At 41.5% G+C, this 21,423-nt stretch overlaps 1 protein-coding gene across 3 annotated transcripts in view; it reads left to right on the forward strand.

Annotated features, from left to right (window-relative positions):
• The first annotated feature begins 10,347 nt into the window (after nt 1–10,347).
• The window catches only part of Fez2 (fasciculation and elongation protein zeta 2), a 39,022-nt gene continuing 27,946 nt past the window's right edge, over nt 10,348–21,423 (forward strand). Inside the window, exons 1-2 of one of the 3 annotated variants that reach the window (XM_021655029.2) lie at nt 10,348–10,669; nt 15,548–15,656. In XM_021655029.2, the coding sequence (XP_021510704.1) occupies nt 10,419–10,669; nt 15,548–15,656 (360 nt within the window). In that variant the 5' untranslated portion in view covers nt 10,348–10,418. The remainder of the gene's footprint in view (nt 10,670–15,547; nt 15,657–21,423) is intronic. The other 2 variants (XR_009584563.1, XM_021655030.2) reach the window with 2 other exon arrangements.

The raw sequence follows: 21,423 nt of genomic DNA on the forward strand, positions 1-21,423 counted from the left end.
TCAGTATGAAGTTAATGGTTGCTCTTTTTTTGTGTGTTGTAATTTTGATGGGAATTGCATTGAATCAGTAAGTGGCTTTTGGAATTACTATGTTAATCCTACCAATCATGAGCATGGGAGATCTTTCCATTTTCTAAAATCTTCTTCAATTTCTTTCTTCAAAGACTTGTACTTCTTGTCATACAGGTCTTTCACTTGCTTGGTTAGAGTTACAAGATATTTTATATTATTTGTGACTATGGTGAAGGGTGTTGTTTTCTTAATTTTTTTTCTCAGCCCTTTTGTCTTTTGTATATAGGAGGGCTTTTAACTTTTTTTGAGTTAATTCTGTATCCAGACACTTTGCTGAAGGTGTTTATCAGTTGTAGGAGTTCTCTGGTAGAATTTTGGGCTGTACTTATGTACACTATCATATCATCTGCAAATATCAATACTTTGACCTCTTCTCTTCCAGTTTGTATCCGCTTGATCTCCTTTACTTGTCTTATTGCTCTAGCTAGGATTTCAAGTACTATATTGAAGAGATACAGAGAGAGTGGGCAGCCTGGTCTTGTCCCTTATTTTAGTGGGAATGCTTTAAGTTTCTTTCCATTTAATTTGGTGTTGGCTACTGGCTTGCCGTATATTGCCTTTATTGTGTTTAGGTATGTGCCTTATATCCCTGATCTCTCCAAGACTTTAAACATGAAGGAGTGTTGTATTTTGTCAAAGGCCTTTTCAGGATCTAATGAAATGATCTTGTGGTTCTTGTTTTTCAGTTTGTTTATATGGTGGATTACATTAATGGATTTTCTTATGTTGAATCCCTGCATTCCTGGAATGAAGCCTACGTGATCATGGTGGATGATATTTTTGATGTGTTTTTGGATTTGGTTTGCAAGTACTTTACTGAGTATTTTTATATCAAATGTTCATAAGGGAGATTGGTCTGAATTTATTTTTCTTTGTTGGGTCTTTGTGCGGTTTAGGTATCAGGATGACTGTGACCTCATAGAACATTTGGCAATGTTTCTTTTGTTTCTATTTTGTGGAATAGTTTGAGGAATATTGGTATTAGTTCTTTGAAAGTCTGGTAGAATTCTGTGCTAAAACCATCTGGCTCCAGACTCTTTTTGGTTGGGAGGCTTTTCATGATTGCTTCTGTTTCCTTAGGAGTTTATTTAAATTGTTAACCTGATTTTTATTTAACTTTGGTAAGTGGTAGCTATCAAGACTATCATTCATTTCATTTAGATTTTCCCATTTTGTGGCATTCAGGTTTTTGAAGTACGATCTAATGATTCTTTCAATTACCTTGGTTTCTGTAACCATATCCCCCTTTTCATTTCTGATTGTAATTCTTTGGATACTTTCCCTCTGTCTTCTAGTATGTTTGGCTAAAGTTTTGTCTATCTTGCTGATTTTCTAAAAAAAAAAAAAAAAAAAGTGTTGGTTTTGTTGATTCTCTATATTGTTCTTTTTGTTGTTTGTAGGTTATTGATTTAAGCCCTGAGTTTGATTATTTCCTGCCATTGGCTCCTCTTGGGTGTATTTGCTTTTTTTTTTTTCTAGAGCTTTCAGGTGAACTGTTAGGTTGCTAGTATGAGCTCTCTCCACCTTCTTTAAGAAAGCACTTAGCATTATGAACTTTCCCCTTAGCACAGCTTTCATTGTGTCCCGTAAGTTTTGGGTATGTTGTGCCTTTTAATTTCTTTATTTCCTCCCTGACCCAGTGGTCATTAAGTAGATAGTTGTTTAGTTTCCATGAGTTTGTAGGCATTTTGTTGTTTCTGTTGTTGCTGAAGTCTAGTTTTAATCCACGGTGGTCTGATAGAATACAAGGTGTTATTCCAATTTTCTTGTATTTGTTGAGGCTTGTTTGTGTTTGAGTATATGGTCAATTTTGGAGATGGTTCCATGAGGTGCTGAGAAGAAGATATATTCTTTTGTGTTTAGATGGAATGTTCTGTAGATATCAGTTGGGTCCAATTAACTCATAACATCAGTTAGTTATTATTGCTCTGTTTAGTTTTCATCTCAATGATATGTCCATTGGTGAAAGAAGTGTGTTGACTCCTACTATTAACGTGTGGGACTCGATGTGTGATTTAAGCTGTAGTAATGCTTCTTAAACAAATGTGGGTACCCTTGCATTTGGGGCATATATGTTTAAAATTGAGATATCTTCTTGGTCTAGTTTTCCTTTGATGAGTATGAAGTGCCTTTCCCATCTCTTTTGATTAATATTAGTTGAAAGTCTATTTTATCAGATATTAGAATAGCTATTCCAGCTTGTTTCTCGTGTTTGCTTGCTTGGAAAACCTTTTTCCAGCCCTTTATTCTGGGGTAATTTCTATCATTATTGCTGAGGTGTATTTCCTGAATGCAATGGAATGATGGGCTGAGGCCATTGATGTCAAAAGATATTAATGACCGGTGGTTGTTAATTCCTATTATTTTGATGTTGTCAGTGGTTGTGTGTGTGTGTGTGCCTCCTTTTAGTTTTGTGGCTGTGGGGTTATTTGTTTTTTTGTGTTTTTCTGGGTGTAGTTAGCCTTCTTGGGTTGGAGTTTTCCTTCTAGTATCTTTGGTAGGGCTGGATTTGTAGCTAGGTACAAAACTTGGTTTTGTCATGGAATATCTTGTTTTCTCCATTTATGGCGATTGAAAGTTCTGCTGGAACTAGTAGTCTGGAATGACATCTGTGCTCTCTTAGTGTTTGCATGACATTTGTCCGGGCCCTTCTGGCTTTCATAGTCTCTGTTGAGAAGTCAGGAGTAATCCTTATAGGTTTGCCTTTATGTGTGACTTGGCCTTTTTCCCCTTGCAGTTTTCAATATTCCTTCTTTGTCTTGTTCATTTAGTGTTTTGATTATTATGTGACAGGAAGATTTCCTCTTCTGGTCCAATCTATTTCGTATTTTGTAAGCTTCTTGTATGTTTATAGGCTTCTCGTATGTTTCTTTCTTTAGGTTAGGGAAGTTTTCTTCTATGATTTTGTTGATAATATTTTCTGGGCCTTGGGGTTTGTAGTCTTCTTGAAGTCCTATTCCTCTTAGGTTTAGTTTTTTCATATTGTCCCAGATTTCTTGGATGCTTTGTGTCAGGAACTTTTTAGATTTAACATTTTCTTTGACTGATGTATCAATTTTTTCAGTCCCATCTTCTACACCTGAGATTTTCTCTTTCATCTCTTATATTCTGTTATTGATGCTTGTGTCTGTTCTCTTCCCTTGGTTTTCCATCTCCAGAATTGCCTCAATAATTGTGTTTTCTTTATTGCTTCTATTTCTATTTTTAGGTACTGGGCACTTTTATTCATTTCCTTCTCACATTTGGTTGTATTTTCTTGTATTTCTTTAAGGCATTACTCAGTTCCTTCATGTGTTTCTTATGTTTCTTTAAGGAATTGATTTAATTGCTTCATCTCTTTGGTTGTAATTTTCCTGCAGTTAAAAAAAAATTATGTTCTCCTTTTAAGGTCTATCATTTTCTTAACTTCAGATTTAAGATCATTTTCTTGTGCTTCCAGTGTGATTGTATCTTCAGGACTTGCTGTGGTAGGATAGCTGGATTTTGGTGGTGTCATAGGGCCCTGGGTTTTGTTGATGGTGTTCTTGCCCTGACTTCTAGCCATTTGGTTGACTCTGTTTTTAGCAGGCCTGGTAGTCTCTGATGATAATGGGTTCTGGGGTTGTAGGTAGAGCTTGTGGTCCCAGATGGCCACAGTCTTCTGGTTTCCTTGCTGCTCCCTAATCTGTGCTGGTTTTCCATGCCTCAAATTGGGGTGGGTCCCCAGAAATGGTGCAGGCATTTGAAATGGGGTGTGGGACGTGCAGGGAAAGTGGAGCACAGAAGGCCCTGGGCAGGCCTGGCCATACTTGCTGGCAGGTTTTGGCAGGCCAGTAGATGGTGTGTGTATGTGTGGCTCTTAACAGCTGTTCCCTGACCCATGATGGTCTTGGGGGCTACAGATGGGAGTGGGTCCCAGGAAATGGCGCAGGCTGGGAAACTGGGGTGTGGTGGATGTTTTTCTTGATCTTTGTTCTATTTAAGCAACCAGATAGTATGCCTATTTCAGCCTGGCTTTTGGGGGACTTTTCTGCATCCCTACTCACTTTCTCTATTACCTGTTTCCACTTGGCATTATATTCATTAGTGTGTTAAGAATCAACCTATTGGCAGCATAGGGGTGCCAGCTGACCCCAGTTCACGGGGTTGTATTTGGCTTGTACTGTAATGGGAAACCCCTTGAGCCTTTCTATTTGGCTGAATGAATTGATATTTGTTGGAATATTACTGTTGTTTTTCAAAGAAAATGGGAATATCTTTGTGCACGGACAGGAGAGTGGGTGGGAACGGTCCAACAAAGATGAGAACAGAGGGGTGAAGGTTGAAGGTCATCAAGTCACAGAAATAACATGATGAAAGGGGTGGATTTGCCAGACCATACGAATGAGAAAGCACAGCTTTATTTTTAGGTGTTAATATAAATAACTTGTCTTATATTTGCACACATCGCCTTGTTCTTACTGAAACCCGCTGATGCTATGGTTAGGCCTGCACTTTCCTTTCTCTGTTTCTGATCCTTTCCATCCCCATAGTCTTTCTTTTTCAACACTGCTAGCTTTTCTGGTACATCCCTTTCAAGATGACTCAAGTCTAGCACTTTGTTGAGATGTCCACTGGGCCTCTAGGGAAAAATCATATATTTTTGCCCAACAAATGGTGAAAGGGCAGATGGCTTCCTCCATCACCCTGTCTTGAGATGTCACATCTAAAGTCCCACATCACTGGGGGCTTGCACCAGCTTCTGGTCTTAATAATTCTCTAAGTAAGAAATACCCCGTCCCCTTCTTCTTGACATCTCATGAGATTCTAAACTGAAGACCTGGACCTGAGACTCTTCTGTGAACTTGCATGATGCCATTGATGCTCTGGGCTCATGGGGACACTGACATCTTTCCTATGAGAAACCACCTTGCTGGAGATAGAGACACTGTGGACCCTCAAGCCCACTCACTGGTCCCTGGGAAATCCTCTCATAGAAACGGACTGGAGAGCACACTAAACCCTCTTGGTCTGTCCCATAGCTCTGTATCTCTAATTCTTTATAAAACCCAGACTTCCGTCCTCTAGGAGGGTGGTGTGGGCATAAAAATCCAGTTCTGCTCTTTACCCATCAACCACCCATTTAACACACTAGCGAGATCTTTCCAGGAATGACAACAAAACTAGAAGAAAAAAATGGAATTGTCTCTGCCCTGAACTTGTGAGGCCCCTTGTGGGAAGGCCCTGTGATGGCTGTGGAAGATGGATCAGCATTACTCTGCCATGGTCAAAAAGACAAAAATTGTGTGTGGCTTATACAACATGAAGTATTTCTTTCCCCTCCTTCTGGAAGCTGTATGGACATGAGTAACATGTGAGCAGGGCTAGCAAGGTTTTCTTACCTCTACTTCACCATGTCTTTATGTGGCCTCCATCTGTGCCGGTGTACCCCTGGGACCCAAAGACCATCTTCTTAATAAAGACAGATCAGACTATGGCTCCCTTAAAGTCTCCACTCTACCTTAATCACCTTAAAAATGGTATCTCCAAAGACAACCATTTTGTGAGGCATCCAGGCTGAGAGGTTCTGCATATGAGTTTTAAGGGATGCAGATTATTCCAAAACAAGAAGAAATGGCTGTGGCTGGGGTTAGCTGGCAGTCTGCTTCCTGGAAAACTCCTGCTCATTTCTAGCATCTATTCACCTACTGGTGTAGGTGCATAAAAACACAGCTCAAGTGGCCAGGGTCTCTGGAGCCCCATGGGAGTCCATAGAAGTGAACGAGCTAGTAAAATTCATGGTCTGGTTCTAATTCAGGGCTTTGAATGTTCCCCATCCTGTGAGATTTCAGAGACCCACTGACTTGCTTTTCCAAACACTATATCAGTCTCTTGGGGTTGCAAGTTACTCTTCACGACACAGGAGAAGACTAACATTTCTTTCTTTAAATGACATAACAGGGACTTTACAAGTCCCCTAGCTTTAACCCTACATTACTAAATTAGAAACAGTTAGCGACTTCTGTGTCTATCCTGGTCAAATTGAGCAGAAAATTGAGTAATTACTTGTTTGCCTAAATTACACAAACAATTATCTTAACAGTCCACTTTGTTTTGCTTTTGTGGATCCAATTCCTGGCTGGCTTCAATAGTATGTTCGTTTAGCTTCAGAACATTTAAAGAGGCTATTTTGATGCAGCTGTATTGATTTTCCTCTTTTGCTGTCAAAAGCACTGACATATTTTAAAAGACAAATGCTAAAAAATAATTCCGTTAAACTTACAGCTTAAAAAAATTATGTTAGGGGCCAGTAAGATGGCTTAGCAGGTAAAGGGGCCTGCAGCAAAGCTTGATGATATGAGTTCAAGGCTCCAAACTCACCTACAAGCTGTCATCTTAATATCACATGTGTGTCATGTGCACTTGTGGGCACACGTGTGCACATACAACATATATATATATATACACACAAAATAAATAAATGTGAAAAAATAAAATTAAGTTATATAGAGACTAGCTATTTCTATCCTTGCCTCATATTCTCCCAGTTATAAAGAAAAATTTCTCTTCAGAGATAGCAAGAAGTATTCTAAAATTTTTGAACGTCAAAACTTAGGAGGGAAACAGCAGGAACATAGGGAAAAAAAATCTCAAATGAGTAAAGCACCTCAATTATAATGCTTATTTTCTTATCACCCACATCAGTGTAAATTGTGGGGGACAGCTCTGGTGGGTTTTGTGGGATATTTCTGGGCAATATGATTGCTTAATCTGGATACTGTAGAAAATTTAGAACATTTCTATGAGAAATATATGTTAATAATTAATAAATATATATTAATAATACAACAATATTCCAAAAGTTAAAGCACACGAATGTGTATAATCCACATGAAATACATAACTGTGTCAGACACACTGTAGACCATCTCTGCAGAGCTGACTCCCCTGACCTTGTGCAGGCCTGATCCCAGGCTGCCTGCTTATCTTCTCCTGCAGGCTCCCTTGAATTGTCCTTTTCTCCTACAGACCCATTGGTGTCTCCTTTGATACCACCTGTCTCCAGACTGACCCCTCAGCTCAAATGTCACTTACTGTCCATTTGTCATTGTACACAATACAGTTTAGAAGAAACTCATTTCCTATCCCACCTCCAAATGACTAGGAAGTGAGTGTGCTTGCTCTGTTTCTTGACAGCTTTTCTGTCTTTCTTTTTTTCTTTCTTGAATGGGCTAAAGAGGTGTCCTGCCCCCATTGAATTTTGTCTCAGATTTATAGTCTCCAATGTTGTTCTGAAAACTCAAGTTCACTAATGCCAACAGTCTAATTAATGATGTGTAACTTTACAGTAACTTATAGAATGGGAGCATGAAATAGAAATACAGATTTACTTCAGAGGTAAAATAGGAGAGTTATCAGAGTTAGCAATTTTAATGTTAGCTAAGGAACTGCTGTCAATGTTATTTTGTAGCTATCATTCAGAGACCAGCATTTGATGACACAGAACATATTCAGGCATGTACTCAGAATGGCCACCCTGCCTAGCTGACCTGGTAGGTTACAGATGAAGCCATGGCCAGTCAGCTTGTCTTCTTTTTTATAATGACCAACTGCTGTTGCTTAGGCTTAATGAAGACCTCAGTTTAATCATTAAAATATAAAATGTAGCTGTTTACCAAAGACTCATCCTGTCAAATTGGAATAACCAGAATGCAATGGTCTTTATTGACAAATGCTAAATAGTTCACGGTCTGAACTTTAATTGACATATAACACTTACACATATTTATGGGGTAAAATGTGGTAACTTGATAAATGCTTACAATTCATGATAAAATAAAATCAGGGTAAGTAGCATTTTAGCTCCTTAAAAGTTATGATTTTTTTTATGTGTGTGTGTTTTGGGGGAAACAAATTGAAAGAAGCCACTTTTCCCTTTTTGACAAGCAAACAAATCTTTCTTAAATTCATGGGTCAATATAGATTTCTGTTGTTTTTGTTTTTATTTTCTTCTCTGTTAGTTGGTTGATCTGTCTGTCTGTCTTTTTCTGTGTCTCTTTTTGTAATTACTAAGCAAACCTGGCCACTTTCTGATTTTTTTCTTTAGAAAATTTATTTTATTTACAGACCTTCTTAGCTGCTGTGTTATGAGCCTTTAGCACTCACTGAGCATGGTACTTTGACAACCAGACATTTTCTGGTCTTATAATATATTTTTTCCTTTTATTTCTTTTTCTCTCATACGACACATCTTGACTACAGGCCCTCTACTGCCAGCTCCTCCCGGTTGGTTTCCCTTCAGCTCCCCTCTCCTCCAGATCCACTGCTCCTCTGGTGTTCCTTCAGAAAACAGCGGGCTCCCCAGGGATAGCAACGAAAGATGCAGACTAAGATGCAAGAAGACTAGCTACAGACCCTCACATCAAGGCTGGACAAGGCAACCCAGTAGGAGGACAGGTGTCCCAAGTGTAAGCCAAGGAGTCAGAGAAACCCCCACTCCCACCGTTAGTAGTCCCACAAGAAGACCGAGCTAAACAGCAAGAGCCTGTGTGCAGAGCACGAAGCATAGTCCCGTGCAGGCTCCACGGTTGCCGTGTCAGACTCTGGGAATAAATACTCAGTATTTCCTTTCTTTTGTTTTATATTTCCAGATTCAATTATATGTTTAGGTGATTTACATGTTAAGTACTATACGTTTCCACTTTTTAAAGTTTTCACTGAGATATGTAATATGCCGAAATTTTAATGCACTGTAAAACTGTGACGTTTCCATATTCAGTGTTTATGTGAACACATTACTCAAGTTCCATGAAGCTGTTTTTCTGTCTTCTCTAATTTTGAATCAAGTGCTCTAAATTATTTTTCTCAGATAACTCTTCTTTTTAGATTTAGTTTTAATGAAAATATTACATCTTTCCCCTCTTGGGTCCCCCGCCCCCTAAATTCATAGCCTTTTTTTCTTCAATTATTATTGGTCCATATATAAGCTAACTTTTCTTAATTCATCAAATGAGGAGAACCTTCCTTTTCACAAGATCGCTAGGCGCCGGTAGGGAGTAACAGGTATAAAATAAATAAGCCCACGTGAGCCAGTTAGTAGAATTAGGCTGGATGATGGAATACTTCCTCCTCAGGGGCCTCTGTGTGCTAGCTAAAACCTGAAGCTGGGGCTTTTTTTTTCCTTTTTTCTTTTTTCAGATTGGCGGCAGAGTAGGAGGTTAGAATTTGGTTGAGGGGGAGGAGCATTATCAGGAGGGAGAACAAGGCTGCTGACAGGAAATACTAAGTGAAGGAGTGAGGCAACAGGAACTTGAAACTGGATAGTGTCTTAGGAAGGCTGAGTCAAGAGTCTAAAGAAAAGGTGTGCGGAAGGCAAGAGTGCCACAGCTTGGGAAGAAGCGGTCTCCCATTGAACGGAGCCTTACATTTCATCCACTCACCTCCTCATTTTGCCCAAGGGGAGGGAAGATAGTGCACGCAAAACAATTTATTAGGCATTTTGCATCCATTGTTTTATTTAATTATATATATAAACAAGCCTCCTGGATAGAGTTACCCAATAAATTTTTATGCACTCCTGAGCATACGTGTCTATAAAACATTTTATAATATATTATTTAAAGATGTTTCATCCTCCTGAATGACACATTTGAGGAGATATTGGTTTTGTCAATTCCTGGGCATTTACTCCATCTATCTACTTTCCTCAGTTTCTATTGTTAAATGCACATAACAAAACTATAATCCCAGCCATCTTCATACAACCACCACTACTCTCTATCTCCATAAATGTTTTCCTCTTGCTAAACAGAGAAGCTATATCTCTGAAACGATTTCATTTCCACTTAGCCTTAAGACTTCAGCTACAGTAATAAGTGTGTGTCCATGTATAGCAAGTAGGTGGGTATTTACCATTGAGCCATTTTCTAAGTACTTTGAGCACATCCACTCACATAATTATTCAGCTGGCATGTGCTTTGCACGTGGGAGAGATCTATTTGTGGAATGAATTTCGGTACCACGTAAACACTTTCCAGTAAGTCTTGTCAATCTAGATGGAATGTTATGAACGTTTCCACGAGGCAAAAATTTGACACTAGGTTTAAAGAAGTCTTCCTTTTCACCACTTTTAGACAAGGACGCTGAGGAAGGAAGTTATTTCTAAACGAGCAAGAACATAGGAAGTGACTTAACTCAGTTAAGGTCTTCCTTTCCCTGGTCAGCTCCAGAAGACTCAGGAAGTGAAGAGTCAGTCTGAGGGCAGCTTGGGACTCGCTCACCCGGGACAGGGGCCGTGGCCTCGAGGGGGCGGCGCCGAGGGGCGTGGCCTGGCCGCGACGGGGCGTGGCCGCCCGGCCGGGGCGGGGCGCGTGCCGACAGCGGGCGCGATGGCGGCGGACGGGGACTGGCAGGATTTCTATGAGTTCCAGGAGCCGGCCCGGGGCGTCCAGGACCAGGAGAACTGTAACGCGAGCCCGGAGGCTGGAGCGGGGGCCCCCGCGGGCGGCGACAGCTTCCCGGCGCTGGCCTGCAGCCTGGAGGAGAAGCTGAGCCTGTGCTTCCGCCCCTCGTCGGACGCCGAGCCCCCGCGGGCGGCCGTGCGGCCCATCACTGAGCGCAGCCTCCTGCAAGGCGACGAGTGAGTGCGGGCCCGGGGGCGGGCGGCCGGGCGGGAGCGGCCCCCACCTCGCCCTGCCCCCGCCGCAGCCGGGAGTCCGCGCAGGCCCCGCCCCGCGCCCTCCTTCCACCTCGGCCGCTCCTAGCCCCGCCCCGGGGCTGCCGGCCTGGCCCGCTGGAGTTTAAAAGCCCGCCGCCCTGCCTTCCCTTGAACCCTCCCTCCTGCAGACCCTTGTGTGCTTCCCGGGTAGACCCTGCCTCCTGGGGCACGTGTGGCTCATTCATTCATTCAACTCGATCCTGTTAAAGCCCCTGTCAAGGGCTTGGATCTGGCCATTGCTCCTCTAAAGTGAAACAGAAAGTGGGAGGGGACATGGGTTTGTTAAACACATGTTTTATGAGTGTGGTGAGTGCTTTGATAGATATTTGTACCAGATATGGAAGGTTTCAAAGCGGATGTCCGAATGAAGACTTTATAGAGAAAGCAAGTCGTCAGTTGAATCCTGATGGTGTTCCGGGAGTTAGGTAGAGATTGTAACATATAGCTAACATATAGTGCAATATATATATAACATATAGCAAACATATAGTGCAAAACTGTAGAGGTGTGAAGTACCATTGAAATCACAGAAGTCTCTTGGGCCCACAAGAGCAAACTGCCACAGAGGCCAAAAAAGTGAAGTGGGCCAGTTACCAAGGGCAGGGATCTAATAGTGTCTCCAGAAGACTAGAGCACAGCAGCGATGGCTACAGAATCTTCTGTGTGGTTAGTTTCAGTGAGGACATTCACAGGGGTTGATTCAAACACCTTTAAACCCAATTATTGCTTGTTTCAATGAACGTTGTAATTACGTACCATGGCTTTGCCTCAAAGCATAGCTGAAAGGATAGCTGCGAGCCAGCAAGCCAGAGTGTTTTGTTTGCTGGGAGTGAGGAGGCCCTAGAGAGGCCTTGAGTGAACTGAGTCCTCTCAGAAGGTGATGGGTTTACAAAGCATTGGAGAGGTGGAGAGAATTAGTGGGGGCAATTTAAAAAAATACATTTTAATAATTTTAGTTTTATCTTAGTACTTGTGTGAGTGTGGGCAGGAGTAGCAAGCCTGTCAGGTGCTGGGGCACATCCTTGGAAGTCAGAGGACTACTTGTGTGAGATGGGTGATGGTTTTCTTTACCCACCACAAGGATCCCCAGGGTCATTGGTCTTGGTGGCAGGCGGCTTTACCCACCAAGACACTACCTAACTTCCAGACCGCCATCAGCTTGCGGGTTGCTTTCTCCATGAAGTGAGAAATTCTTGAACGATGATGAGATTCTTGTCATAAAAGAGAGTTCTAATTTCTCAAGGAATTAGGAGATTTATCAAGAAAAAGGGAGGGCATGTGTAAACATGGATGGATAGCTGTGTTCCACGATCATTCCTTTTTATTGTTTCTTTTGCCCAAGGGCTGAGGAGCGGAAAGTTTATGATTGGATTTTAAATGCAGAGGTAGGCGTGTAGTGCATAACAAAAGGTGACTTTTGTGGGATTTCCCAGAGAGAAGATAGCTTCATGTATGTGCAGATTTATACACTCTAATTATTCAGACTTACTGCATATTTTGGACTTTAAATTTGTATTTATGTGTAACTTATTTAAAACAGATGAGCGTAGCTTGTACCAAGATTCTTAGAAGACCTATTTTTGTTTCAGCTGGACATTCTGGGAAGTTTATTTTAGCATGTGTTTCTAACTTAGGTGGCTGTAAAATCTAAACAGTTCTGTTGCTTTTCCTGTTTTGTCATTTGTAGCCCAAGCTGGCCTTGAACTTGCTATGCAGCTCAGGCTGACCTTGAACTCCTGTTCTTCCTGCTGCTGTCCAAGTGCTAGAATTACATGCATAAGGCATGCATAAGGCACTAAACTTCGTTTTATTTTGTTACCCTTTTCCCTCCATTTGGAGATAGAGGCATATGTAGCCCAGACTGACCTCAACTCATTTTGTAGATAAGGATGACCACAAAACTCTTTCTGCCTCTTGAGTGATGAGATCACAGGTGTGTATTAACACACCCAGTTTTCTGTGGTGCTGGGGTTTGACCCCAGGGCTCATGTATGCTAGGCAAGCATTTGAGCATTTGCTGTTCATCTTCAGCCCACGTTGCTCTTGCTATGGTTCAGTAGGTGGTGTGTTTGTGATAATGCATATCTCCCGATTTGGGAATATGTAAAAAAAATGTGAGCCAGAGCTCACTTCTCTCCTCTCTTACATTCATTTGCTTTGTAGGGTCAGCTCCACCCCCTTTCTGCTGTTAGAAAACCTCTTTGCCCACATGCTGCTGTGACTCCTATCCTTTACTTAACTTCCTTGAGCTTTGGTTTTAGTTTCTGTCAATATGGATTATATTTGTTTGCTGAGGGCTCCAAGAGAATGTCCGCTGGAACCGCTGTCCTTAGGACTTTGACCCTGGGAGGGAGCTCCTGGCAGCTATTTATGATGGGTCGTAATATTTTATGATAAAGATGAAGACGGCTCAGATGTCTTGACTAGAGAATGCAGGAAATCTTAGTTGGCCTTCCGCCCTTCAGCTACAATTGTTCTGAACTTGGCGGAGAGAGAGAGGCTTGTTTATTGTCCTCTGTTTTCTTGGAAGCTAGAACCCACAGCTACTCACTCCTTCCCCGAGAGAGACGCTACCAGCTTGGTCTTCTAGCCTCTTTTAAGAAGGATGTGACTAGCAGACGAAACAACTCCTCCAAATCTGGGACTCCTAAGCTATTAGAATAGTCTGTGACCTTGGCCAGAGTTAGGTATAGAGTCAGTGTTAGGTTTCAAAGTTGGGATAAATGGCTGAGGTGCCCATTAACATACCAAAGTGGGCACTGGCTGCCAGGTTTTCCCTATGTTCTTCTGTCCGTTACAGGGCCCTCCTGGCTGGCATACCTCGCCCCTTACCCTGAACTCTGCAGCACAGAGGAGAGTTCTGGGGGCTGGGCTGTTCTTTCCTATATAATCAAAGCATTTTGGTTGCCTGCTGTCTCTGTACCTTTGGACGGCCTCCCTGGCTGTTACAGCTGGTTCCCCTTTCCCCCCTCACATGGCCCAGCTCAGGGACCTGACCACTCTGAGTCCCCCAGATGTCCTTATCTCATCTCTTCCTCAGGCCTTGCTCTCCATATATCTACAATGAATCTTCTCTTCCACCACACCTAGGAACAATCAAGTTTCTTTTCCTTTTCATTTATTTTTTCATTCACTCAGTTATTAGTATTTTAAAAGCTGTGGCCCAGGATGGTCAGACTCAGAAAGTTGCTGTCCATGCCTCCAGCTCTAGTTCGTTGACACTAAAGAATATCAGGCTCCAACAGCGAGGCATTCTGAGTCCTGCGGGTAGGAGATGTGTAAGGATGATAAGCCCCGCTTTTTAGGTTCATGTTTTTCTTCAGGCTGATTTGGATTCGGAAGCCTCACATCCCTTGGGATGTTATATTCTGGCAGCTTCTATTCTTAAGCATAGAATCGTTTCCATTAAATCAAGGATGTTGCTTTTCTAGTTTTTAAACTTACGTTGTTAGGTTTTTTGCCCTTGCTAGAATTGTCTGTATCCTGATTGCTGACAAACTTGCACAAAAGGCTTATCTAAACATTTCCTGACTCATTATTTACAACTAGATATTTGTTGCAAATTTTAACTCTAAAAAAATGGGGCATGTTAGTCTCCCAGTAAGCAGTTCAGATGTGTGACCTCATTACCCTAAGTAAGTCTCATCTTACTGATGCCTCTGAATTCCTGCTTCTTCTTCCTTTTCCCCATAAAACAACATGTTTTACTATGTTGATTATTATTTTTGTCACCAAAACCTGCATTTTGATCTGGAGTTTGCTGTCTTTGTGCAGTGTGGTTTGTCATTTTTCTCAGTAGAGTTTGTTTGAGTTAATGCTTAGAATGATGGAGCTGGAGGAGGTGCCTGCTTCATTTTGGAGCAGGGCAGCTGATACCACAGCAGGTTAAGGAACTTGGCCAGAGACTGGCTCTTTATTTAAAAGAAAATAGGTGTGAGTCTGTTTACTGAGTCTTGAGTCAAATGTCCCCCCTTGACCCCCTAGCCCCCACCCCAGATGCTGTTTGATAAGAAAGTGGGTAATGCATTGACTGTATAACCTGTCTGCACTTATGTGATTTCCTCACTCCTTACCCTTTCATCAGCCTGTCCTTATCCTGTTACATTTCAAATCACACACTAAATCTTGCTCTCACTTGGAGACTGAATCTTTCTCCAGAAAGTACTGCATCTCTTTATGAAGCAGTGTGTTCACTTTGTCTGTGTTTCTGGAGACAGTCCTGAGATTTTTCTGTGTTTCTTGGCTCCTCACTTGCAAAATGAGGATAGTAAAGGCTTCTGCTTCTAATGTTGTTTTTGAGGACTAAATAAAGCTGTACACATTCATACATCATACACCACACACATACATACACACACATACACACACCTGTACTTATCTACACTGCTTGGTTTTTTGTTTTTGTTATTTTTTCATTTAGTTAATTACTGTGTGTATGTCTGAGTGCTCTGTCATTCTCCTATGTGTGCCCTATAAACTTCTTTGAACAGTTCTCTGCACATATTACAATGGAAGTATTAGTGACTGCCTTTAGGAGAGTTTGTCCTTCCTTCCTTCCTTCCTTCCTTCCTTCCTTCCTTCCTTCCTTCCTTCCTTTTTTTCTTTTATATTTCACAAGCAAGATATCTTTGTCAGTTCAGTTATATGATTTTTCATAACTCTGCATTTGTTGATACTTTTTCCTAAGAAAGAATTTTATTTTTTATTTTATTTTATTTCATTCTGGTCCTTTTACTATACTAGTGGATTGTGGAGTGTTAAGTGTTGACTTCCACTGATTGCTGTTTTCTTCTGTTTAAGGATTTGGAATGCCCTGACAGATAATTATGGGAATGTCATGCCTGTGGACTGGAAGTCCTCTCATACGAGGACCTTGCATTTGCTGACTCTGAACCTCTCAGAGAAAGGGGTAAGTGAGGAGCTAGACCAGAGTGGCTGCATTGCCAGTGCTGATAGTGGGGCAGGTCCCTCACTGAATCTGGAGCTTACTGAGTCAGCCAGGCTGGCTGGCCAGGCCCCTCCCCCCCAGCATCCTTCTCTCTCTCCCTCCCCAGCATTGGGGTTATAGGTTGGATCTCGCCATGCCTGGCTTTTTATGTGGGTGCTGTGGATCTGAATTTAGGTCCTCATGCTTGTAGCTCTCAACTTTAGCACCCAAATGGCCTTCTTGTTGCTGATTTTCAAATTTTTAATGCATGTCTATCCTGATAGTGCCAGATGAAGTGTGGACAGTGATGCAATGGTTCAGAGACTGGAAAAGGGAAGAGAATGATTTGAAGTAGTCACAGAGTTTAATCTGTTTAAAGCTCTCGAGGAACATAGCCAAATTATTTAATTTTAAGATTCACATTGTTTAAGTTCTTCAGCAGAGTACAATGTAAGCTCATGTCAGATCCCCTGGCATAGTATTTCATTAAGTGTAATTGTGCAATCATTGGGAGTGTAATGCTATGGGCTGTCAGTAGGTTAAATAGTATTGGTAATGTCTCATGAAATGATTTTCTTAAGTATGTGACTTGGAAGAAAGAGCCTACTGCTTTCAGTGTCTGGTGGAATATGGAGTTCTGACTCTGTTTCCCAGAATTCTAGTAGATAACCAGTCTCACTGTTTGTTCCTGTCATTAACGCCTTTAGACTTTGCAGATTGACCTGACACATATTTACTACACAGGACCAGAGCTAAATAGCTTTTGTTCCAAATTCTGTTTATTTAGAGCCTAGCTGCTGTTCTGGGCTTTGTCCAAGTTCCCCTCCCTCATCGAGGCTTCTTATAACTGTTTTAGCCTCTGCTGATCTCATGCAATTGTACAATTTTAGAGGTGACAGGCTCCTTAAAGGACACCTAATCCAGCTTCTCAGATGGGAGACTCCCCACCGACAGCATCACTGGCAGAGGGTTCCTTCACTGCTGCCTAAATCCTTGCAGGGACAAGCACACTCTTGTGGAAATGTGAATCTTTGCAAGATTTGTTTCCTGTGTAGCAGAGTCTAGCCATGATGTCACATGGGATTTAGTTCCCATAGTGTGCTTATGTCTTTCAGATCATCATTGTGCTTCCTTGTTAATCATATTTCTGATCAGGTCTGTCATTAGGTTGTGAGTTCCTAGTAACTGTCTCTATGTCTGGCACTTAGTGAGTGCAATGTTGTCCATCTGTGGAGTAAATAAATGAGTGAATTGCTTTATAGCTGATACTGTAAAGTCTGAGATCATGATGGAATATTTGCCTTGATTTTTTTTGTATTAAAGGATCCATGAGTATATTTTTTATTACATTTAAAAAAAGTAGCATAAAACAGTTCATTTCATAGTTTGAAAATAGAAGCACAGTAATCAAACACTCTGATTTAACTTTATTAAATAAAATATAAATCTTATTCTTCTTCTTCTATAACTTCAGTCCTTGTTTTCCCTCTGGAGGCTGTTTTTGATGCCAGAGTAATGCTAAAGCCATGCTAGTGACTATTAAGCATTGCCATTTTATACTATACTGAATGTAAAAGCGTTATCTGGAAAGACTTAGTAGATTAAAATAGGTGATAATCAACACCAATCATTCACTCAAGTATGTATCGTGATGTGACTATTTCATTGTTGAATAGATTTGACTTAGAACTTTACTCCCCAGAAAGACCGTAGTATGTATGAAGATCCTGAAGAACAAATAGACAAGAATTATATCAAAGTAATTATGTTACTTTTTAGGTGGTTTTAATCTAGGAAAGTGGTATTATATAGGTGCTGTTTTTTTTTCCATGACTGAGTAACGTAAAATTTACCTTTGGAAACACTCTTTAGATTATTCTAATTATAGCATTGGACCTATAAAGGGCATTTTATTTTATTTTTTTTGCCCTCAAAAATAAGGGAATAATTTTCCTTTTTGCATTAAGAGCAAAACAATATTCAAGAGAACAACAGTTAGATTTAGTTAATTCGTTTTCTTTCATTGGCCGCTATGGTACACATTTCTGCATTTGTTGGGTCATTTCTAGAAGTCTGGCATATTCTACATTCTTACTTTTTTTTTCCCTTTCTGCTATGTGTGCAGTTTAGCACAGGGGGATAGTAGGATCAGCTCTGTGTCTAACCTGGGCATGGGAGGAGGGAAGGGAATGCTTGGCTTGATGGCAGCCTGACTGATAAGTCGTGTCAGCCAAGGTTAGCTTTCAAAGGCCTAAGCACTTTGAGCCTAATGCACCTCATCTCTGTGGGAGAGAGAAGCTGGTCTCCTCCCTGGAAAGATGATGTGGGATCGGTCTTCCTGTTGTCATGGAAATTCAGTAATGTGGTGCTTTGTTGACATGACCAGAGTGTTTGGAACCATTCTCAAGGAGTGCTCTTCTTTAGTGTGCTTTGTGCGATGGAATGCTTCTGTCAAGACTGGCAGGAAGTACCTCTTGTGAATCTTCCTATTCCTCTTCTCCATCCTCCCAGTTCTGCTAGGTCTCCTAGAGCCCAGGTTGGCATTGAACTTGGCACATAGCTGAGGATGAACATGAACAGCCAGTCCTTCTGTCTCCACCTTCCAAGTGCTGGAAATGTAAGCATGCACCGCCATGTTTGCTGCAAAAGGGACTTTTTTCTAGTCCATCTTGTCATCTGTAAGAGTGAAAAGAGCAAGAATATGATAATGTATTCCTTAACAGTAATTTTAAAATTAAAACTTCATTTATAAGCCAGAGAAGAAAAATAAAACAAAGTTCTGGTGTTCAAGATACAACAAGGAAGGATGATGGGGTGGGTGAGTTTGAAGTGTGAGAATTCTGAGGCCATGTGTGTCATCTTATGATCATATTATGACCTTCCCTTTCCTCAGCTTTGTGTCTGTGGCCTTGGAATCTACCATCTTCTTACTAAAATAATGGTGTGTGTATATATAAATGTATATATTTATACATTGTATTGTATTAATAGATTGTATATATAAATATATCTTTATATGTACAATACACAAATATATATATTTTGGTTTTTGGTTTTTCTAGACAGGGTTTTTCTGTGTAGTCCTGGCTGTCATGTTCTGGAACTTCCTTTGTAGATCAGGCTGGCCTTGAATTTAGAGCTTCTCCTGCCTTCTGGGATTAAAGGCGTGGGCCACCCCTCCGCCTGGCTCCTGAAATTGTGTCCTTAAAGACACAGCTGTCATCATTTAGGAGTGAGCACTGTAGACTGAGATGTGGGCTGTTCTCGCCCTTCGTCCTCGCTGTCTGGTGCTGCTTCCACTACCTTCAGCTGCTGCTTCCAGCTGATAACATTTTGGCTCAGTTTCAGTTTTCTCTTTTGGACTTTGTGCCTCCATCTTCCCACAGAATGAAGTTGCTCTCTTGCTGTCTTCTACCCTCCACCTCTAAATCCTGCACAGACTTCCCCTTCCCCTGTCCTCCAGGTGTCATCCTGTCAGAATTCCTGCTTAAGTTCATCTTGACATTTTTTGTGTGTGCCATAGTTACTTATGCCACTTGTCAGTCTCAAAGGGTCATAAACCTTATTTCAGTAATGTGCTAGCAGCTGGACCCCAGCTTTTTTTTTTATTAAATTCTTATTTTTTATATTAGTTACTTTGTATCCCAGCTCTAGCCCCCTCCCTCATTCCCTCCCAAGGCCACCCCTCCCTTATCTCCTCCCTGCCCCTCACTAAGTCCACTGTTAGGGGAGGTCCTCCTCCTCTACCATCTGACCCTAGTTTATCAGGTCTCTTCAGGACTGGCTGCACTGGCCTCCTTTGTGGCCTGGCAAGGCTGCCCCTCATGGGGGTTGGGGGGAGGTCAAAGAGCCAGCCATTGAGGTCATGTCAGAAACAATCCCTGTTCCCCTTACTAGGGAACCCACTTGGACACTGAGCTGCCATGGGCTACATCTGAGCAAGGGTTCTAGGTTATCTCCATGCATGTGGACCCCAGCTTCTTAAGCTGTGGATCCGACCCCAAATGGAGATACATGAGTGTGAGAATCAAAAGAAATCTGGCTACAGTAACCAGTTTCTGAACATATCTAAGATGTTTCTGGCATCATTCGCTCATTGTGCCATGTGACTTCATTGCAGCCTTGTTTCTGAATACAGCATGTGCACTTTGCCCGACACATGGCACCAAGTACTTACTAATGCCACCTGAAACACCGCAGCTCGGATTCGAGACTGTCATAGTAGAATGTGCATTGCAGTGTTTTCGCTGTACGTCCAGAGTTTTCTGTCCTTCTAGAAACATAGTTGTTTGATTACAGAAACTGAGGGTGTAATATTCTGTTGTCATTCTGAACCATGCAGCTATCGTGTGTCTTCAGGCTGTCATGAGTCAGAGTTGGGCTTTAATAACTCTTGTTTGAGTTGCTGACTTGAGTTTCATCAAAATATTCAGCCAATTTTGGTTTAGGATTAGGACAGGGTTTCCAATAGTCCCTGAAATGACTCCAAACCCAACTTCTGCTAATTAGTACTATATATTTGTCATTCTTAGCATTGAGGATTATAAAATTAAAATCTTGATTAAGTCTGAAGAGTGTTGAAGATATTTTGGGCCTTAGGGAATCAAATTTTAAGCCAAGATTTAATTTGTTATATAGAAATAAATATGTACATTTACCTTACTAGTCTGCAAATTTTATTTTATTTTTAATAAATAGAAAAATACATGTTTACCAAAAGAATTGCTGTAAAATACATGTCTAAATTTCTTCACGCTTTGTTGTCAGTAGATGTCTGGTATGTTTACTTATTTTATATGTCCCTGGGCCGTGTGCGAATTTAAAAGGGCACGATGAGTGCGAAGTTTGTGCCCTGAGTAGAACTCAGTGTTTTCTACTGAGGGCTTGATGCTGTGCAGTGGCAGTTCTAGTGTTTCACCTTCCTGGACATTCTTGGGGAACTTTACTTCCTCTGTCCTTGCAAGAATGACCTTTACTCCTGTATGGTCTCTGACCTTCTGTTTGTTTCCTTGTTTCCTTTCCTCCTGTGGGCAGCTCTCTGAGAGTGGGTGCAGGAAAGGTAAATTCGTTGAGAACTGCACGTCTAAAAATGTCTTTATTTTTATCTTCCACCTAGTTGTTAACTTGGCTGGACATTGATTCGAGGATGTTCCCCTTTCCTCCCTCTGCATCTGTTGTTGCTGTTGTAAATTCAAGTGACATTAGTTCCTGAGTCTTCTATCTGCTCTTTTTCTTTTGTCTTTTGTACACAGTGTTCTGAAATTTCATGGCACATGTGTGTCTGTGAGTGTGTGTGTGTGTGCGTAGTCCTCAGTGCCAGACCTTTCCTGGCCGAAGATACTCTGAGCAACAGAAAGAGGAGGTGCGTTAATCCGTTATCCGTGAGAGTCTGCAGAGAATTGCAGTCTATGCTGGCAGTAGACCTGGCAAGCAGCAGGCCTGTCCCACCCTCCCTCGGGAAATCAGCATGCCAGTGGCTGCCTCCCATGCCTTTTTCCTTCAGTGGCTTTATTCTGGCTGACATTCCTCTGAAAGCTTTGAAACTCCTGTGTAGGGAACTGGGGAGGCTCCAGGGACCTGCATCTGCTCCACTGTATTCTGAAGTTTAAATATATCCTATGTACTAGTAGATAAAATTGTTTTTTCCAGATAAACTTCTCCTCCCCATAGTGCTGGGGTTTGAACCTAGAGCTTTACTCGAGTTGTGAGCTAGATCCTTAACCGTTTGTGCACTTTTCATTTTGAGACA

Source organism: Meriones unguiculatus, chromosome 1, assembly GCF_030254825.1.
Source record: "Meriones unguiculatus strain TT.TT164.6M chromosome 1, Bangor_MerUng_6.1, whole genome shotgun sequence".
NCBI classification, from domain to species: Eukaryota; Metazoa; Chordata; class Mammalia; order Rodentia; family Muridae; genus Meriones; species Meriones unguiculatus.